Raw genomic sequence first — 20,285 nt, forward strand, 5'->3', positions numbered from 1 at the left:
AAAAGCAGAATGACCCTATTCCATCCAGCTGGTGACCTCTTAAATCCTGTTCACCGTTCACCTATCTAAATGCACTGACATCCTCTAACCAGTTTCCTGTCTTTTGAGGACATGGTGCTACTTATCAAAATTGTGTGCAGATTTCCGTGGCTTACAGGAATAGTTTTTGTCTGGGCTTGTTCAGAAATAGATTTAGAAGAGAGTTCATCATTTTTGTAACTGGCACCTGAAGTGTTTCAGATAATTCAACTCATAATAAGAGGTCTAGTTTTGGGTGGTAAAATGGACATTCAAGAAAAGATGCCCATGTTAAATGGAGGGGTTGCCCATGCTTGCCAAACCATACAAAGCCCTCTGTTTCTTTACTTCTCTGTGCCCTTCTTTTGGAAAGTTGAGAAGAGGTCCCTTGTATGGCTTGACTCCTAGATAGTATACCTAGTGACTAAGAGGGTTTCTGGGATAGTTTTTTTTTTTTTTCTTTTTGGTGCTGGGAATCAAACCCAGGGCCTTGTGCATGTGAGGCATGCACTCTACCAACTGAGCTGTATCCCCAGTCCTCTGGTATAGTTTTCTGACCACTGTGGCTATAACCAGATTAATCTGTCCAGGTGACATCAATTAGAAATTTGAAGTATGACCTATAAAGGTCACTGGCTTGCAGGAATCTCAGGAAAATAATCATGAAATTTTCTAGCTTAAAGCAAATTTTCAAAATCATCTAACCTAACCTTCTCATTTGAAAGATTGAAAGCCAACCAACCAGCCAAATAAAACAAATAAAAACAAATCCAGAGAGGACGTGTAGCTTGGTCAGGGTCTTCAGCAGCAGATGAACCCAGAAATCTCTAGTCATGGGCTTTTCCTCTGCACCCTGCTGAAGAAGTAGAGCTGAAGGGCAAGGCTCAGGAACAGCTCAGCTTTCCCCTCTTATTTACTATAGGTAGGGAAATGTTTCCTGATCTCCTGGACTTGGTGTCTATCACCCATCTTCAAAAACACATCATCCAGTGATGATTACTTTTTTTTTTTTTTTTTTTTTTTGCTACTATTTTCATTGTGATTCTTTTTTCCTGTTACCAGGGATTAAACCCAGGAGCACTTACCCACTGAACCTCATCCGCAACCCATTTTTATATTTTATTTAGAGACAGGGTCTTGCTGAGTTGCTTAGGGCCTCAATAAGTTGCTTAGGCTGGCTTTGAACTCACAATCAGCCTCCCAAGCCACTGAGATTACAGGCGTGCACCACCACGCTCAGCAATTGTGATTCTTTAAAATAAGGGTTTTAAAAGAAAATACAAAAATTTCAAAAGGCTATACATGAAGAAGTAAATCCTTGCCCTATCCTTGACCCCTGCTTTTTCTTCCCCACCAGTGATTGAAGCTAGTTCTGTGTCCTTCCAGGGATGTTCCATGCATAGGAAACCACTAATAATATGTTGGTAAATATCCTTTAATACAATGAATTACATTAGAAATGTAATGAAGTAAAATAGAACGACAAGCAGAAGTATACCACTCATATTATTCTTTACTTTTATTACTTAATTTGTTCTGTATATTTTCATGTTAGTGCAAAACCAAAAAGATCTGCTTCCTTTTCAATAGTTGGATAGAATTCCAATAGGTGGATATATGATCCTTTGTTCTGCCAGTTCTCTCCTCGTAGACTGTAGTGCTCACTGTTTAGCCAAGAATTATCAAAATTAGAAGGTTGGCATTTGTCCCAACTATTTCATTGGAGTGTTAGAGTAAGAGGTTCTTGCACTGGGGTGGAATGAGAAAGGGTTTAAGGATGATGGCTGATAAAATAACAAAGTCAGACTACCTGAATTCTTTGGGACAGGTTTGGCCAGTGGAGCAGTGTGTGTTAGACCAGTAAACTTGGAATTTGTGGTCTGAGACCTTTTCCTATCCTGGTATCCTGCAGTCTTTGGTAAACATGTGCTAAACAGGTACAAAATGAGTGAATGCCCCTGCCCTGCCAATTAAACTGGAGAGATGTGCTCCATTTAAGGTTTACTCTATTATGTATTCTAACAGCTGTTTCCTGCTTTAAAAATTGACGGGGAGGAGGGGAAATGTCAGTGTGCCTGGATGGTGGGGAAATAGCCACAGTAATGACATCTGTGTATCTCTAGGCTCAGCCACTCCTCCTCCCACCCCACCCCCTTGCTGCAGTAGATACTTAGAGCCAGCCATGGGTTTACATAGACCAAGTTCAGTGTGAAAGCAAAGTCCTGCAATTCATACTCCCATGGTAAGAGTGTATTTCAAGAAAGGACTTTTAAAAATGAAATTTGAAAAGTATTCTTGTGCCCCTTACTATTAAAAAATATGCCTAAACATGCCTATTTTGACATAGTATTCTTATATATTAGCATAAAGCAGTTTAGGGAAGGAATGCTTTTAGGTTGCTCAAGCAGGTGATTCAGGAATAAGAAATGCTTTCTGAGCACCTGCCATGTACCAACCCCTATGCCAATCACAGTCATGCTTGTCCTCCCTCATCCTTAGCAACCTAGTGAAAAAGAAAGTATTCTTATTTCTCCACTGGAAAAACTAAGACTCAAATGGGTTAAGTGATTTGCTCAAAGTTAGAAGGGCAAATGGTAGGCCTAGAATATTCCATTTTACTGTGGAAAAAATGTCTGTCAGGGAAGAAGGGCTCAGAAAGAAAAATGACTGTATTAATACCTTTTAATAAATCAACCTCAATGCTCTCAATACCAATTAGGAATTATTAAGAAATAATGAGATCGTAAAAATGAAATTTAAACCAGGCACAGTGGTGCACACCTGTAATTCCAGCAACTCGGGAGGCTGAAGTAGGGGGAACCCAAGTCTGAGGCCAGCCTGGACAACTTAGCAAGGACTTTCTCAAAACAAAAAGATGGGCAGCTGTAACTCAGCTGTAGAGTCCCCCTGGGTTCAGTCCCCAGTATGGCAATCAATCAATCAATCAGTTATATGAAAATGGAATTAAGTTTCACAGTGTTAAAGAAAAAAAACAACAAAACACCTTAATAGACTTTTTATCTCCTTTCCTACTTTTTGTAGAAATTTTGTTTTGATATTATCAAATGAAAAAAAAAATGGAGTAGGGAGCATTAGTCAGACTGTTTTAGGAATTTGATTTATTTTGGTAAAATAAAATCCCCAAAAACCTCAGGTAATTGCTTTACTTTTGGGTGTTTGGTGAGAGAAGCAGGGTGAAAGAAGTGGAATAAAAGAAAATAAGTTATTTAATATTAAGACATGTTTTAAATAAGGGATGTGACTCTTATTGCCCATGGAAGAGATTTTTTTTTTTTTTTTGGCAGCGGGGTACTGGGGATTGAACCTAGGGGTGCTTAACCACTGAGCCACATCCCCAGCCCCTTTTACTTTTCTTTTTAGAGACAGGGGCTCACTGAGTTACGTAGGGCCTTGCTGAGTTGCTGAGGCTGGATTTGAACTCACAGCCCTCCTGCCTCAGCCTCCCAAGTCACTGGGATTACAGGCATGCACCACAGTGCCTGGCAAGGAAGACATTTTAGAAACCACATATATACAGCTGTTTTCCTGGTCCCCTAATCCCCAGAATTCATCAAAAATCCACCTATTCCTCCCTTGTCTTCGGCTGTCTCAGCTTCTTTCTCTGTGTGTCTGTCCAGCAGCAACAGAAGAAGGCAATGTTATTTGTTCCCAGCTTATCTGTCCTGCAGATGAGTGCTGACTTCCAGGTTTATATGAAAGTGATAAATAACACATCTGCAAACCCTAGGATGCCTTTAACTCTTTACACCCAGCTTACCTCTGCAGAAAACCCCAACCATTGTTTCCACACCATTAGGGATTCAGGTCATACCTTGACACAGTTTTGATCCGTTAGGATTTAATGGAACCCGAAAAGGTAATCCATCATACCTCCTTTATCAGATTATTATTTATTTTAATGGTTCACTGAGTGACAGCCAGAGTTAACTAGTAAGTGAACATGAATGAAAAAAATGATTTTCAGAATCACAAGTAGGAGCTTGAGTGAGAGGGAGGAATTTGCACCCACCCCCTTTCTGTATGTTTGCAGTATTCTGAGCAGTCTGGTCTTGTTTTGAGGGTTATAGTTTCTTGGTGAATTTTCCTCATTAGGAAGCCCTTGTGTCTCCTGGGAGAACCTTCCAAAGAGAGGCCTTTGAGGTTTGTGTTATTAGCAATGGATGTTTCCTGAAGGCTTCTCACCTCTAGGCCCCAAAGTACTATTCCTAGCCCACAATTAGGCTTTAGTTGGGGATTAGGATATCACCCCGGGAAGACTGGCAGCAGGTGAGCTGGCAGCTGGAGCAGATGGAAAGGGGAAGGTGACACGAGAGCCTATTTTCATGCAGATGTTCTCGTGCAAAGGCATAAAGGAGCCAGGGGAACAGGTCCTGGTGAAGGTGGCAGAAATGATTCAGTATGTGGTTTGTTTTATATTTAATTTAGAGTAGGGACACACTTAAGGGCTTGGTAACTGCTAAAAGCAGTTCTATACAGAGGAGGGTGAGATTGCTTATCTATTACTCATTCTTCATGCATTTACTGAGTGTCTACTCTCTTGCTAGGTATGGGATGGGAAGAATAATGAAGGCAATGATTCCTGACCATAGGGAAGAGACAGTCTGGAGAGAAACACAAGTAATAAACCATCTGTGACAGAGCTGTACAAGAAGGGCTATAGTAGAGATTAGGGCCATGTGGGCAAGTGTGGTGGGGCCAGGACTGATCCCCAAGAAAACAGCGGTTTTCATTGTTCTTAAATGAGAGAGAGGGAGATACAGGCTCTTAATTTTGTTTTTTATTTGCTTGTTTGCTTGGTACCAGGGATTGAACCCAGAGGCGCTTAACCACTGAGCTACATCCCAGCCCTTTTTATTTTTATTTTGAGACAGGGTCTTGATAAGTTACCTAGGGATCTCTCTAAGATGCTGAGGCTAGCTTTGAACTTGTGATCCTCTCACCTCAGCCTCCTGAGTCACTGGGATTACAAGTGTGTGTCACGACACCCAGCTACAAGCTCTTAGTTAAAAGTTCACACTATACACAAAAATAGAGACTGAAAGTAATTCACATTTGTTTTACCTTTTCTTTTTCAGTCTTGATCCTAAGTGATAATTGCCCTGAAATCAAAGCCTTGATGTATAATTTGGGTTTTATTTAGTACACATTAAAAGACAGGCAGAACTATTATAGTTTAAAATGTTTTGTCCACTTTCCAGTAGTTCTCAGATCACGCTCTGAGAAACCCTGCCATTGGATTACTAAATTAAACATGGGCAGATGACCCCTGATCTGACAGGTGAACCCGTGCAGCAGGAGAGAACCAAGGCAAACAAAGATCCACAAGAATGACCTGACTGTGGGGGAGAGTGGGAAAGAAGCCAGGTTAAGAGTCCAAACTAGGCCCCCCCACACCTGGCGCTTCTACTTACTGTCTTGCAGTGATGAGCAATTTATTTGATATGCTCCTTCTTTGCTATTATCTTCTCAACTCTAATAAAGAAATAGTATCTTCCGTATGTGCTGTATGGAGTTATTGTGGGAATCAAATGAAAGACTATGTGCTATAGTGTTCCAAAATCTCCTAAATTGCCAGGTATGGTGGCGCACACCTGTAATCTCAGGAACTCAGGAGGCTGAGGCAGGAGATTCACAAGTTCAAGGCCAGCCTTAGCAACTTAGTAAGATCCTGTCTCATAATAAAAATGAAAATGGCCAAGGCAGCAGCTCAGTGTTACAGTATCCCTGGGTTCAATCCCCAGTACCCAAGGGGGGAAAAAAATCTAAGTTGCCTCATATATAAAAAGAATGCAATGTTTAATTCTGCTTCTCTCCTGCTCTATATTGTGATGGGGCATTTTATTATAATGCTTAAGAGCAGATATCATTCTGAAACTGCATGTATTGGGTAGTTTAGGGGATTTTCCTTTTTATTTATTTAATCAGGTATTAATTTTTGTGGTATTGGGGGTGGAACGCAGAGCCTCATGCATGATAGGCAAGCACTATACCACTGAGCTGCATCCTCAGCCCCTTGTGTTAACCTTCTAATTCCATTGCTCACTGTTTGACCTTGAACAACTTGATCTCTCCAGACCTCATACTCTCCTCAGTAAAATGGGGATAATGATAATAGTCATTCATAGGGTTGTTTTGAAGATTTTATAAATTTTTCAGTGAACTACATTCTCTCCATGGGCAGACAAGCTTTCATGAGAGATTGTAATTGAAAATGCAGCACAGCATCCTATCCCGGCTGTTAGAGCAGGTGGCATTGCATTTCCAGAACCAACTCTTAGGTTTGGAAATGTGTGTGTGTGTGTGTGTGTGTGTGTACACATGCATGCGCAAGTGGGGGACAGCCACTTTCCATAAAGATTCTGTGCAGAATAGTGAAGGAGGTCAATTAGGATTAGGATATGGCTCAAATGAAGATGCTCTGCATGCTGGACTTGCAGCTGAGGCAGAGACTGGGGGCTATTGCTCCAGGTGCAGGTGTGACAGTACACACCCTGGGAGAGGCAGGGCAGGAGAGATGTCAGTAGAGATGCCAAAGAGCAGGTGTGTGTCTTCACACCAAGAAAACTGGGGCTCTGGGAGTCTGTTCACACTTCCTACAGTTCTTGTTCTTCAGTGTGGCTGAAGGAGATAGATGAGGGGCTTTAGGAGACCATTTGTTTGTTTGTACTGGCCAACGTCGAATTCCAATGGAAACATAGAGCAGGGCACTAATCCACCGTGAAAATCAGCAGCTGCCATACACTCTGGGCCTCAAAGAAATTTTTTAAACATGGACCTGATAGAAATTGGGTCAGAAACCAAAAGACCTGTCAAAAAAAGGGAATTGTCCATCCAAGAATCTGTGATTTTTTTTTTCCTTAGGCGTCTGACTATTCTTTCTGCTCCTCCCCTACAGAAAATGAAGGAGTACCTGGAGGGCAGGAACCTCATCACCAAGTTACAAGCCAAGCACGACCTTCTGCAGAAAACCCTGGGAGAAAGTGAGTGTGGGAATGCTTCGTGGGAGGCTGGCAGCTGGGCCGGGTCCCACTGAGCTCTCTTGCTGAGCACGCGCCTCTGTCCTCAGCCAAGTGGACCCAATCTGGTTATATGAACGCGTTTCTTTTCCTAGCCCCTTTAATGTGGAAGCACACGCCCCAGATGACTGCTTGAGTAATGGGAAAAGGGCAATGCTTAATGAAGCACTAATGTGCATCATCTATTTGTTTAAATGGAGCGTGCCTGCTCTCCACCCAGGCCCCCTCCCTTGCCTCCTCTGCCACAACCCGGGTAATGGGGCTGCAGAGTTATTTCCTCTGCAGACACTTTGTTAAAACTCCCAGCTCCTTGTGGCAAGACTGAGGCTGGTACAGGAAGGGCAAGGGTGGGAGCTGTGAGATGAGATGCCCTGCTGAGGAGGGAGATTATCCTCAGGTGCAGGAGTGATGAACAGACAGACGTTTGGCTGCCTTCTAAGTTGCAGGGTGAATGTCTGCTTCCTTCTACTTGGAGGGGTCCCTGTGCCGTTTAAGTGGCAGCCCCCTCTCTCTCCTGTGGTCATGCTGAGGCCATCGTGCTGATAGGGTTGTCTCATCTCCGATGATGATCTTAACCAGACCCTAGAAAGTAGCAAGGCAGAGAACTGGCACTCTGGACTTTGTCTTCTCGGACGGACGTCAAACAGAAGGCGAAGGTTGAAAGAGAAGCTTCCTCAGGGTTATTTGGCACCCTGCCCAGGTCTCCTGCCTAGCTCTCAGCATCCTTTGATTAATGGGATTCCCAGGTTGGGGATGCCTCTGAGTGCCCTGCCCCACTAATCTCCTCACTTAAAGATGGGAGGGAGAGGAAGAGAGATGCCACAGGGACTCTGTGGTAACCTCAGTGACAGGCAAGCCTGCACTTACACAAAGCTCTGACTTTTTTCAAATAAATTCTCAAGCTCTCATCAGACAAACTGCAGAGCCCAGGGAAGCATGTGAGGCTCACTGGCTCATTGGCCCAGGGATTGGAGCCCTGCCTTTCACACCAGAGTCTCCTGCCCACTGTTCTCACCCTATCCTTTTCCTTCTCTGGAGAGTTCCCCCAGGTGGTTAATTCTCTTTTCTCTAATACCTCTGCTCTTATGATTTTTAAGGCATTTTCTATAAAGAGAGCCTTTTCCGTAACTTCTGGTCTCTTTCCTGTCCACCACCCAAGGGACTCAGACTAAACAGGTCCAGGCATTCAGAGTCACACTTGGGCTGGGGATATAGCTCAGTTGGTAGAGTGCTTGCCTCCCATGCACAAGGCTATGGGTTCAATCCCTAGCACTGCAAAAAAAAAAAAAGAAAGAAAGAAAAAGAGAGTCAAACTTTGCTTATAGAAAAATCTTTACTCTTTGGTTATCAAATTGCTCCTCCACCAGAGACTGAAGAAAAGAAAGCCCAGAAGTATTTGAAGCAAGTTATAGCTGTGATTTTTTTTTTTCCGGTCAAGACAAACTAAGCATAATTCATAAATAAGACAAGAAGCAGGATCTTGGTGTGTAGTGTGTGTGTGTGTGTGTGTGTGTGTGTGTGTGTGTTTGCTTGCTCACACCCAAGTATGCACCAAATGTGCAACTCTGGAGGGATGAAAGTTGACCATTCATTAGTGTTGCAAATTGCCTTAATCTAAAGATGACAAGTTGTAGCAATAAAGAAAAAAAAATAGCTGTAAATCTTCCTGTGTGCAAGCCATCATGTCCCTGCCTTCTGTATGTATTTGTCACCATAATGCAAGAGCCCCTTGTTCTTGCCACAGAGGGATAATTGATGTGTATGAATATTCCAGAATGGAAATGGGACAGATGTTGAAAATAATGGCTCAGAATAATATTTTTGCAGATGAAAGCTGAGCCTTTGGTAAGAAGAGGCTGTTAGGGGTGGGGGATGGTGTTGCTCAAGATGAGTTGCACTGTAATCAACAATTAGCAAGCTTTAAAGACAAGGAACAGCGCTGCCCTCCTCCAGCCCTTGGAGTTGCCTTTTCCGGAGCTTGAATGGGGAATGTAGGAGCTGATCTCTGCTTCACTGGCTCAGTGCCTGCTGAGGTTTGCTCTTCGTTTATCTAATTTGGGTCTAGTACAGATCAAGCTTCATTAACTATGGGCCCAAAGAAAGCACCACATATTACATTATGACCCGTGTATACATGTAGATGTATTTTTAAATTTTAAAGACATGTCTATGGGGCTGAGGATGCAGCTCTGTGTTAGGGTGCTCACCTAGCATGAAGCCCTGGCTTTGATCCCTAGCACCACAAAAACCAAAACCAAACAAACAAAAAAAATAAAAATACAAATACTTCTTATGAATTTAAGGTTTGAATTTCAGGGTTTTTTTTTTTTTTTTTTTTTGTCTTGTTTTGTTTTGGTATGGGGAATTAGACCCAGAAATGTTGTACCACTGAGCCACATCTCCAGCCCATTTTACTTTATTTTATTTTTTATTTTTTTGTTTTGAGACAGGGTCTCACTAAGTAGCTAAGTGCCTCATTAATTTGCTGAGGCTGGCCTCAAACTTGAGATCCTCCTGCCTCAGCCTCCCATGTGGCCGGATTACAGGTGTGAGCCACCATGCTGAGTTTGCATTTCAGCTTTTAAAGCTGACTATGACCCATTCATTTATTAGGGACTGCCACTGGATTGAGAACTATGATTTCCTAGCAGAGTCTGCCTCGCTACCCCAGTCTAACCTAACAGAATTTAGTATGAATCTAAAACCAGAACATGCACATCTCCCTTCTCTCCCCAGACAACTCCTTTTCCTTCTTCCATTCCAACCCCAGCTGTGTATATGAGTGTATGTACATTTACAGACATGGGAGCAAGAAAACATGTTCTACTCCACTCCACAACTTCCCACCATAGACACCCAGCATAAGCATAAAAAGCTAAATTTCTAACAGATTGTTCTCTAAAGTATGATCTATCTCATTCTCATTGTCCTATATCCATGCCTGTTTTCCCTTTGGGAAGAAGAATTGGCAAACCTAAGGTCCAGGGATACTAGCAACTGTGGCTTGGGAACCAAGAGAAAGTTCTTTCTCAGACGAGGCTATGGGCTCCTTATTCTTTTCTGCTAGTTGGTCTCCCTTCTCTACCCCTTTTATTTCATATGATTTTTGCTTTTGTCTTTCCACAGGTCAGCGGACAGATTGCAGTCTGGCCAGGTAGGTGTGGCATGGGACAGCCCTGGGAAGGGATAAAGAGAGGCCCAAAGGCCCAGTGGTCCTAGCTTGGGAAAGATCTAAGGTTGAGTTGTAAGGACATTGAATGACTTGCGAGGGTGGGTTCCTTCCCTTGACCTTAGTGACTCTCTCTGGTCTCAGATGGCAATGGGGTTTGCTATGACTTAGGAAGAGAACTGAGCAGAACTGAGTAAAGGAGTATCAGTTGCTGAAATAGTCCAAGTCTTCTCAAAGCCACCATATTGCAAGGAAAATAGACATTTAATGCTGGAGGATCCTATCCTTTAACCTATCCTTAGCTGGTAGACTTCAGCATATAGGCTCTGGGGAGTCTCTAACTTAGAGAAAGAAGATCAGGAGGTAACATTTGATCTGAGATTTTTTTTTTCCATGCATGGCAAAGATGATAGCCTAATTAGTGACATTGCTGGATAATAAAATATTATTTTGTATTGGCTTGCCAAATGGCACTGGTAGAAATCTTGCCTGATGTGCAAGTATGCAGCCCTCCTGATTTTTCCCTACCTTCCCCTTCCTCTCCCACCCCAGCCACATATTTTCCCTCCCAGTCATGGTGCTGCTATGAGAAAACTCTTGAGTGGGCAGAAAGCAAGACATCCATTCAGATGACAGTTCTCTGATGCCTAAAAATGTGCTGATTTAACTGGAGAAAGAACTCTAATGGACTAGACTCCTTAGAGACCCTGCGTTAGTCCATTATATCAACCACTTCTATCTGCCAACACACACAATAATCATAAGCCATTTACAATTATAGGCTCATTATTTAGAGATAGCTTCATTTGGCTTTCATCGTTTTGTCATTGTGGATTATAACTAAAGTCCCATTAATATGATAGACTTGGGGGCTGCAGGGAACGAGGATAATGGAATTCTGTGGAATATATCTTTTGGTGATATAGTATAAGTTCACCTGAGCCTATGTCCGCAGAAGTTTCTGAAAAAATGAAAAGAACTGAGTCTATTTCCCTGTTGCTGGATTATTTCACTGTGTCTGACCTTGGCCACTCTTTTCCCCCCTCAGAAAAACAGTGTTTTACATGAGCTTCACGAGCCTGGAGAATTTCAAAGAGGTTCTCCAGGAGTGACCTGGCAGCAGAGGCAGAACAAGGCCCAGTGGTCAGGCCCTGGCCCCCACCTTCATTCAAAGCAGGGTAGCGCTGCCGTGCCTGTTTGACTCAGGTGCCTCTGAGTCAAATTCCCTTTGAGAAAAGTTCTCTGAGGCTCAACACAACTTGAAAAATATAGACAGAAGATCCCCATACTTCCTTCCATTGTAGGTGCCCTACTCTCTAAATCTAGAAAAAAAAAAATGCTTCCTATCTTTTCCCTGAGGATTTCCAAGAGAAAGCAAATGATAGGCAGCAGCCTTTGGTATTTTCCAGCATCTCCTTGCAACAGGAAGATCTTCTTATTATCTAACCCAGATCTGCAAAGTTGAACCAGTTCCTTCTTATTCAAATTTTGAATGTTGGTAGACATTAAAATTAAGCACCTCTGTGCTTTTATAAAGAGAAAAACTATATTTGACTTTAGATGGGAAGTAACTTAACAAGTCTCTTAGCCTTTTCTGGGACTGAGCTGAATATTGTGACTTGATTCATTAACTACCATAAAGACTGTTTTTCATGATTGCAGCAGAATACAACAGACACTAGTATGGCAATATGTAAATCAATGGATGTGTAACTGATGTGATTCTGCAATCTGTATACGGGGTAAAAATGGGAGTTCATAACCCACTTGAATCAAAGTGTGAAATATGATATATCAAGAACTATGTAATGTTTTGAACAACCAACAATAAAAATTTTAAAAAAAAAAAGAGCCCTCATTTGAAGTGGGCATGATGGCACATACCTATAACTCCAGCTATTCAGAAGCTAAGGCAATACATATGTGCGCTTGCACATGTGCACATATGTGTACACACACACACACACACACACTCACACAAGCAATGACTTGTCTCATTCTGTCCCAATTTTCTCTTTTGTCCTCCCTGTTGCTGGATCGGCCCTCTCTGACTTGGTGGGATCAACCACAGGCGTAGCTCAACTGTGAGGAAACAGGTAAGAGCCCCGCAGAGGCCAGGCTGGCCTGGCATGACAATTGAGTATATCCCACAGGCAATTGTGAAGCTCCATGTGGACAGGACAGACACTTCTCTGACTTTATGCCTGCCTTTAGGCTGTACCCTTTAGTCATGGCATGGTTACAGTTAGAGCAATTTTGTCAGTGTTGGAATGGTCATAATATTTATACCTTGTTCTTCTTTTCTAGTCATTTACCCTCTTGCATACTAGCTGGTATGATTTTTAAGGGACAGATTGTACCAGAACTTCCCATGGCATCCTTCTGCCATGAAGGATAAGTGCCAAGAAGAGGCTGCACACTAACTTATAGACACATTAATGTGTCAGTAACTTCCAGCAGCTAATCCCCTAGACAGTCTTGCTTTACATGTGTAGATTTTGTTTCTGATGGTGTGTCCATCCTAGATGTATCCTGCCATGTACTAAAATACAGAGATTACTCTGGTCTGGGAATGAAGGACAAGAGCTGTTTTGTACATGGTTTTCACCATTGTATTCAATTCTGTCACTGGGCACCAGGTCTCATTACCTATATTAGGAGGAAACCTCAAGAGAGCAGTGGCATGGATAAGCTACACCAGTGGACAATCTAAACAGCACTTGTGCTTGTTTAAAAAAAAATTAATTGAAGTATTTTTTGCAGTAGCAAATTTGACTTCCTAATTATACTTTATAGCAAATGCTGAAATGATTTTGTTTCCCCTAAGCTCAAAGCAGCTTTGCAGAAGGCCATTAGCAGGGAGGGGGTAGAGAGAGCTCAGAAATATCTCTGTGTCTACTCAGGGGAAAGCTGATCCAGGCTTTATAAAGACATTCTGGGTAATTCACAGTGGCCCTAACCACAGGGAGACAATCAAACGTAGAGGGCGCATGGTTTCTGTAGTGTCAGCAGCCCCAGCAGTATATTCAAGCTGGTGACTGCTCTGGCTGGGTGGTCAGTCCAGCTGGAGAACTCCGATGACATAGACCTCATTTGTCCCAGCTTTGCTGTAATTTTTTTCCTCCTTCTTTACTTCAGATCTCATTTTAATGAGAACACTGTGTCAAATACATTTACACATTTTTTAAATGATAAAATATTCATTGCAATTCTCTTTCCTCTTGTTCCTCTCTCTTTTTTTTTTTTTTTTCTTTCTCCTTTCTCCCATGATTTCATTTAAAACTGGAAAAGAATGGAAAGCCTCCCAGGGTTAGTTTATGGCATTGAAAACTAGTCAGTATATGTCTTAAAGAATGAGCAAGCCATCTTTAACACTAAGAATAGGATCGAGCTCAAACTTTGTTCCTTTTAGTTCCTGATCCAAAACTGGACCTCCTGCTTAGAGAAGGAGCACGTGTGGGCCGGCTTTGCAGCTCCGACTCTGGCTGCAGGAATATGGGAGCCCACAGTCAGGCAGGTGATATGTGCTCCTGGTCAGCTTGCCATCCATCTGGTTTGCATCCTGCTGCACCTAAGCAGTTGCAGGCAAAGTACATTTGCCTGGTGCTAGATTTGCCTAAGAGTTCCAGAAATTTCCATAAACCCTAATCAAAACAAGAGCTTGTTTTTGTTCTGCTACCCCAGTTTCTCTGCAGCAGTTTATATATAATGGTGGTTCATATCTAAGATAGGGATGTAAAATAATAATTTAGAAGATTAGGAATTTTATAAAAGTAACCAGGAATTCAATGTTTGCTTTTTGGGGAGTTTATGGCAAATAAGCCAAACAAGAGGAAGAATCTGATGGCTTTTGCTCTTGAGGGTGCCTAATGGATTCTAGCCATTTTTTACCCTAGCAAAGACTAGGCTCAAAGCCCATAGACTTTTCTTGAAAATTATGTGAATCAGCTTTTGCTTCCAGACTTCTCTGCTCTCTTCAAGCCTAGTACTTTCTCTCTCCTGGCCATTGATATCTTTTTTGATGGCCTCACTTTCTCCATTCTTCTAAATTTAGGCTCCTCCCCAGGTTGCCTGACTTTTCTCCATACTCCTTCCCTTGTCATTATGTTCCTCTAGAGGAACCTTTCTCTCCTTCCCAAAGTGTCCTTTTGTCCTGTAGTGCTGCCTGCCTGAGTCCTTGGCTCTAACTCCCAAGTGACTGACTGGACGTTTGTGCCCGAAGGTTGAGATAGCGCCTCCACCCTTGGCACCAGCCTTCCCCTGCCCCACCACAAGTGCTTCCTCAGCTCCCCTAAATTCTCTTTCTTTTAAAGGGTACTCTCCATCCTATCGGCAACATTTTTAGTTGTTGATAGACCTTTATTTTTTATATAAAATAATAAGGTCCCAAATCTTATCTTTCATGTCATCCTTTTTTTTTTTTTTTTTTTGGTCTTTGTATCACATCTGGTTAGTTGTCAAGACTTTGGTGAAAGTGGAAATCTAATAAATGTTCTAGACATCAGTATGTGAAAAAAATTCCTAACTCTCTTACTCATAAGAAATTATGCTAATAGAGGATGGGCACGGTGGTGCAAACCTGTAATCCCAGCAGCTCAGGAGGCTGAGACAGGAAAGTTACAAGTTCAAAGCCAGCCTCAGCAAAAGTGAGGCATAAAGCAACTCAGTGAGACCCTGTCTCTGAATAAAATATAAAATAGGGCTGGGAATGTGGCTTAGTGGTTGAGTGCCCCTGAGTTCAATCCCCAGTACCCTACCCCCCTAAAAAGGAATTATGCCAATAGAGAAAAGTTGATCAGTTATTACTAAGTTACAGTTAAATATGAACAAGCAAGAAGTTCTGGCATGTTGTTACACAGTAGGGTGACTATAGATAATTATGTACATTTCAAAAAGCTAGAAGAGGGCTGGGGTTGTGCCTCAGCGGTAGAGCTCGTGCCCAGCATATGCAAGGCCCTAAGTTTAAAAAAAAAAAGAAAGAAAAAATTCTTGAAATTTTTTTTAAAAGCTAGAGGAAAGGATTTTGAATATTTGAATTTCTTTTTAAAATATTTTTTTAGTTGTTGATAGACCTTTATTATTTATTTATTTATATGCATTGCTAAGAATCGAACCTAGTGCCTCACACATGCCAGGCAAGTGCACTAACACTGAGCCCCAGCCCAAACCTATTTGAATATTTTAATCATTAAGTAGTGATAAATTGAGGAGATAGATATGTTTACCCTGATTTAAACATAATACACATGTATTAAAATATCACATGGTACCCCATTAATATATACAATTTTATGTATTAGTTAAAAAATAAATTTAATTTAAATTTACAAATTTTAAACACCCAGTTAGTACCAAAAGGAAAAAAAAAGAAAGAAGTTATGCCAAACAATGCATGTTTGGACTTCATCTGCCATCTTCCTGTTTTCCCTTGCAAATTACTGGACCACTGCTGTGCTATCTTTTCCAAGTTATGTCTACTATCCCTTTTTCTGCAGTTCCTTTAATCTGATTAGACAGAAATTTAGCCTGATTGTCCTTAAAGTCCTCTTCCAACTCTGAGATTATGTGACCAAAAATATTATGACCAGAAGAATTAAAGTTACATCAGTCCTAACATTGGGGGAGAGGTGAGAGACAAACATTCAGTGGATGGAAGCACATATAGAAACTACTGGACAGCTGTGTGCAAAGTCAGTGGTGAAGCACAGGTCTCAGGGCACTACAGTGACATACAGAACCATCTGGGGAAATGAGATCACTGGGAGTGGAGTGGGGAAGATTCACAGGAGCATCCAAAACTTTGGTGCCTTTGTCACTTGTCTGTTTCCACTGGACTATCTTAGGCTCCATTGGATCAATGGGGACAAGAAAAATGCTCTTTTACAATAAGACTGGTCATCTTTTGCCCACCCTTGTATGCCACAGATTATCCCTCTGGGCCACTTCTGCTATTAGTAACCATGTACATTCAGGCTATTATCCTCGATGCCATATTTTCAGCCAATCCTTACTTACTTTGCCACTAATATTCCATTTCCTGTGTATTCGGCAAATTTTGCTTTCAAATAACCTTTTTTTTCTTTTCTTTTTTTTTTTTTTTTTTTGCTATTGGGGATTGAACCCAGGGGCGCTTAATCACTAAGCCACATCTCCAGCCTTTTTTTTTTTTTTTGTATTTTATTAAGTGACAGGGTCTCACAGAGTTGCCTTAGGGCCTTGCTAAGTTGCTAAGGCTGGCTTTGAACTTGTGATCCTCCTGCCTCAGCCTCCTGAACTGCTGGGATTACAGTTGAGCACCACCAACATTAAATTTCACATAACTTAATGAAGCCAGTAATCTGGGAGCTTCCAAGCTTCCCTCTGTCTGGGTCTTTCTATGCAAATCTGGGACCAGCAAAACTTTGCAAACCTTCCTGTTGCTATCTTCATTTTCTCTGCTGCTGCTATTTATAAGTGAAAAGTATGATTACAGAAGTCTGTAAATATAAAAAAGACTTCCTCAATTGGAGCATTTTTTCTCTTTTAATAGTGGTGCCATTTTCTTCATTAGAGTAAGGAAGAGAGAACAAAGAGTCTTCCTACAAAATCACCTAGCCCATCTGGCAGTGATGTTCATAAGAGAGTAGACACTGGCTGCTGTCAATAGAAAGCTGGAGGAAGCAGATGGGTTTGGGGGTCACAAAGATGAGCATTTGGGTCACTGAGACCTTCCCAACTCCCTCCACCTTGGCATATGCAATACTCCCTTTGGCAGCCTCGTGATTCCTGGCAAGCTCTGGAGTTGGAGGCCAAGCCAGTTCTTCTCTTGGCCTGACTTCTTCATGAGACCCAGCTGCTTCCTAATAATAGCCAAACCCCACAGCTACAGCTGAAAATTCAGAGCCAGAAGAGGGCTACAGGCAAACCTGTGAAATGGGCAGAAGACATAGGACCCAGCCCACTGAAGAGTTCTGAACATCTCTGTCCTGAATATCCGAAGCTCTTTTTTTTTTATTGTTCTTTTAATTTGTTCTAATTATCATTATACATGACAGTAGAATGCATCTTGACACATTGCCGAAGCTCTTTCTAGCTAGGTTTTGGGCCCCTTTGCCTCATGTCTTTCTTCCACAGAGCTGAATGATTTGTGCATGTGGCTATATTATAAAACCCTGCTGGTTTTTAGTGAGAGATGGTGTGTAATGTTTGCTGAACTCCTAGGATGCAGCATGGTGGTAGTGAAGTATTCAGTTTCAGAGGGAGGCAGCTGGAGTTTGAATTCTGGCTTGGCCACTTTCCAGCTAAGTGACCATCAGCAGTGAGTTAACTTCGTGAGAATAATAGTACATACCCCATAGGGTTGTTTTGAGGACCAGTCTATCTCAAGGACTTGTTCATGGCCCAAGACCTCTATAAATTCTTCTGTGCACAGTAGACACTCATGCCCTTGTGCCAGTAGGACATACTCATTCCTCACATGAATTCCCTACCCACTGAGAAATTTATGGCAAATTTAAGTTCATAGAAGTTAAACAATATGAGAAGGGTTATATAGCAAAAGGACAGAATGAAGATTAACATCTGGGAGGCCTGTTTTGCTTAGTATCAAGTAATCTCCACTGTTTGCAAGAAGTGGCTTTTCTTTTCTTTCCTACCTTTTATGCCAAACAAACCTTTCTGAAGCTCCCTTTGATTCACCCTGTGACCTTTGACTGGTATTAATTAAGCATTACTATATGAGAGCATCATGGCCAGCACTAGACACCCAGGAATGGATGTAGGACCTACCCTTGTAGAGCTTGAGCTGGTGGTGGTCAGTGCAAATAGATATTCACACCCACATAATGAAGTCACAGTCAGGGTTGAGAAGAATGTGTCAGCAGCAGGTGTCACTCATTTAACCCTTGAGACAAGGGAGGACTTATTGGAGAAAGAAAGGCAGCCAGTTAGCTGTAGCAGAGATGGGGTTGAGCAGAAGTTGGGACAGTGGAGGCAAAGGCAAGATCCTGAACACGTGAAGCTGAGAAGAGAAGTCTCTGATAAAGTTCACGAGATGAGATGCACTTTTTTTTTTCTTGGTACACTCTAATTATACATAACAGAAGAATTTATGTTGCCATATTTGTACATGCACATAACACAATTTGATCAGTCTCCATCCCCAGTAGTTGAGATGTACTTTAAAAGATCTCCTGACCACTATGTAAAGGGATGGGTAGGTCGCAGGGATGGAAATGGAGATATTGGTGGACTGAGCTGAACTGGTGGCAATAGAGATGGAGAAGTGTGAAGAGATTCAACAGATATTTTGAAGGCAAACCTGAGAAGATGGATTGGATGGCTGTTGGTGGTGCACTGGGTCAGGATAAAAAGACAACCCGCTCCATTTAGAACATGCTAGATTTAAGGTGCGTCTACATCTCATAAACTCCAGTCCTTACCCACTACTGTTCTGGTTCAACAGAATTTAGGGGTGGAGATAAGTGCCATTCCAAGTCAGTGGTTATGTTTTTGTGCTCTGGAGCTTGGAGGACAAGCCAGGTGACTGCACCATCACTGATCCATCTGAGACAAGTTCCACAGTGAGGCCCACTTGCTCTCACCCTGGGCTATCCCTGTTTGAAGATTGTAATATTGTTTTTCTTTGGCTTTTCAGGACTCCAGCCAGGCAATTCCTCTGGTGGTAGAAAGCTGCATCCGGTTTATCAGCAGACACGGTAAGCAGGACCACGGCCTTACCCATGTGTGTGCAAAGGTTGGAAGAACATCCAGGAATTCTTTGTAGTGTAAGAATAGAGATTGCCTCCCTATGCTAACCTTCTTAGCAAATAAAAATAAAGTCATATTTGTTCACATAATGTTTGCTGCTTCAAAATGGCCGCTCCTAGACATTGAAAGACATCATATGTTTTGACCGCAAATGCCACAGCCACTTACCACAATACCCTTTTTTAGCTCAAAAATGAGTTTTAAATTCCAGCTGCTATGTGAGAGAACCCAGCTGCTAATACACGGTGACAGTAGTTTCATACTCAGCCTCTGCATGCAGTTATCTCCCATGGCACAGCCTGATCATTTTGTCATGGTAGCTTTCTGTGCCAGTCTGGTTTGGAAACAACTCCATTTGTAAGGTTGCAACTGATTCCTAATAATATTCCATTTTTATTCTGGTCAGGTCTCACTGGATACAACATCCACAAGAGCTCAGTCCTAAAGTTGTTTTTAACAATTGAGATTCTGCAGGGGCTGGCTCCTTCTCAAACTTAGTCAAATCACACTAATCCTTCTGCTTGACAAAGCTACATGTCATAAACTCCAGTCCTTACCCTCTACTGGTCTGGTTCAACAGAATTTAGGGGTGGAGATAATTGCCAGAGAATTGATTTTTTAAGGTTAAGAATGTTTAGAAAGCACAAATATCTGAACTAGTGCCATAGAGATGTCTAGGAACCGAGCATCAGAAATTTTTTTAAATAGTATAGGAAGAGGGATAGAATGACCTTCTTGAACTAAAGAGGTAGATAAAGTATTGCTGATATAAATTCAGAGGCATTAAGGTTCTCCCTTCCTCCTCTCACCTTCCTCTCTCCCTATAAACTGGGACATTATTTAGGGTCGTATTTGGAACAGTAATTATTTGAGCATTCTTACAACTTATCCCATTCTCCATCAGCTGTAAGTTTTTAATATTATCTCCAGTCACTTGAAGTAAGAGCATTGTATATCACTATTGAAACAATCAACAAATATTTATCAAGCCCCTGATCAATGCTGAGTACCACATAACGCCAAGTAGGAAAACTAAAACAGGAATAATACACTGTTCCTATCTTTAAGTGGTCTTATGATGCATTTTGGAGAATATAAGTAAGTGAGGGAGAAGTTAAATAAAAAGAGATAAATAGTGTTAATTCAGAATAGCAGAATAAGAAATTTCGCAAGATAGTAATGATTAATGATCAAGTAGTTGGCAAAGAAGTCCAAACTGAGTCCAGGGGAGGAGGAATTATTTGTGCCTAAAAGACAATAGGAAGAAGGAGATCTGAACTCCCATCATTCTTCCAAGTATTTCATTCATTCAT

The 20,285-nt window shown here is 41.8% G+C and overlaps 1 protein-coding gene across 5 annotated transcripts in view; it reads left to right on the plus strand.

Annotated features, from left to right (window-relative positions):
• The window catches only part of Srgap2 (SLIT-ROBO Rho GTPase activating protein 2), a 249,768-nt gene that overhangs the window by 196,411 nt on the left and 33,072 nt on the right, over nt 1-20,285 (plus strand). For all 5 annotated transcript variants that reach the window (XM_046452154.2, XM_046452157.2, XM_046452158.2 and 2 more), the window contains 4 exons: nt 6,935-7,019; nt 10,182-10,209; nt 12,296-12,320; nt 18,860-18,920. In XM_046452154.2, the coding sequence (XP_046308110.1) occupies nt 6,935-7,019; nt 10,182-10,209; nt 12,296-12,320; nt 18,860-18,920 (199 nt within the window). The remainder of the gene's footprint in view (nt 1-6,934; nt 7,020-10,181; nt 10,210-12,295; nt 12,321-18,859; nt 18,921-20,285) is intronic.

The sequence above is a fragment of the Marmota monax genome, unplaced genomic scaffold (assembly GCF_021218885.2).
Source record: "Marmota monax isolate L192 unplaced genomic scaffold, Marmota_monax_Labrador192_F-V1.1 WCK01_AAM20220418_F8-fsc00105, whole genome shotgun sequence".
In the NCBI taxonomy this organism is placed as follows: Eukaryota; Metazoa; Chordata; class Mammalia; order Rodentia; family Sciuridae; genus Marmota; species Marmota monax.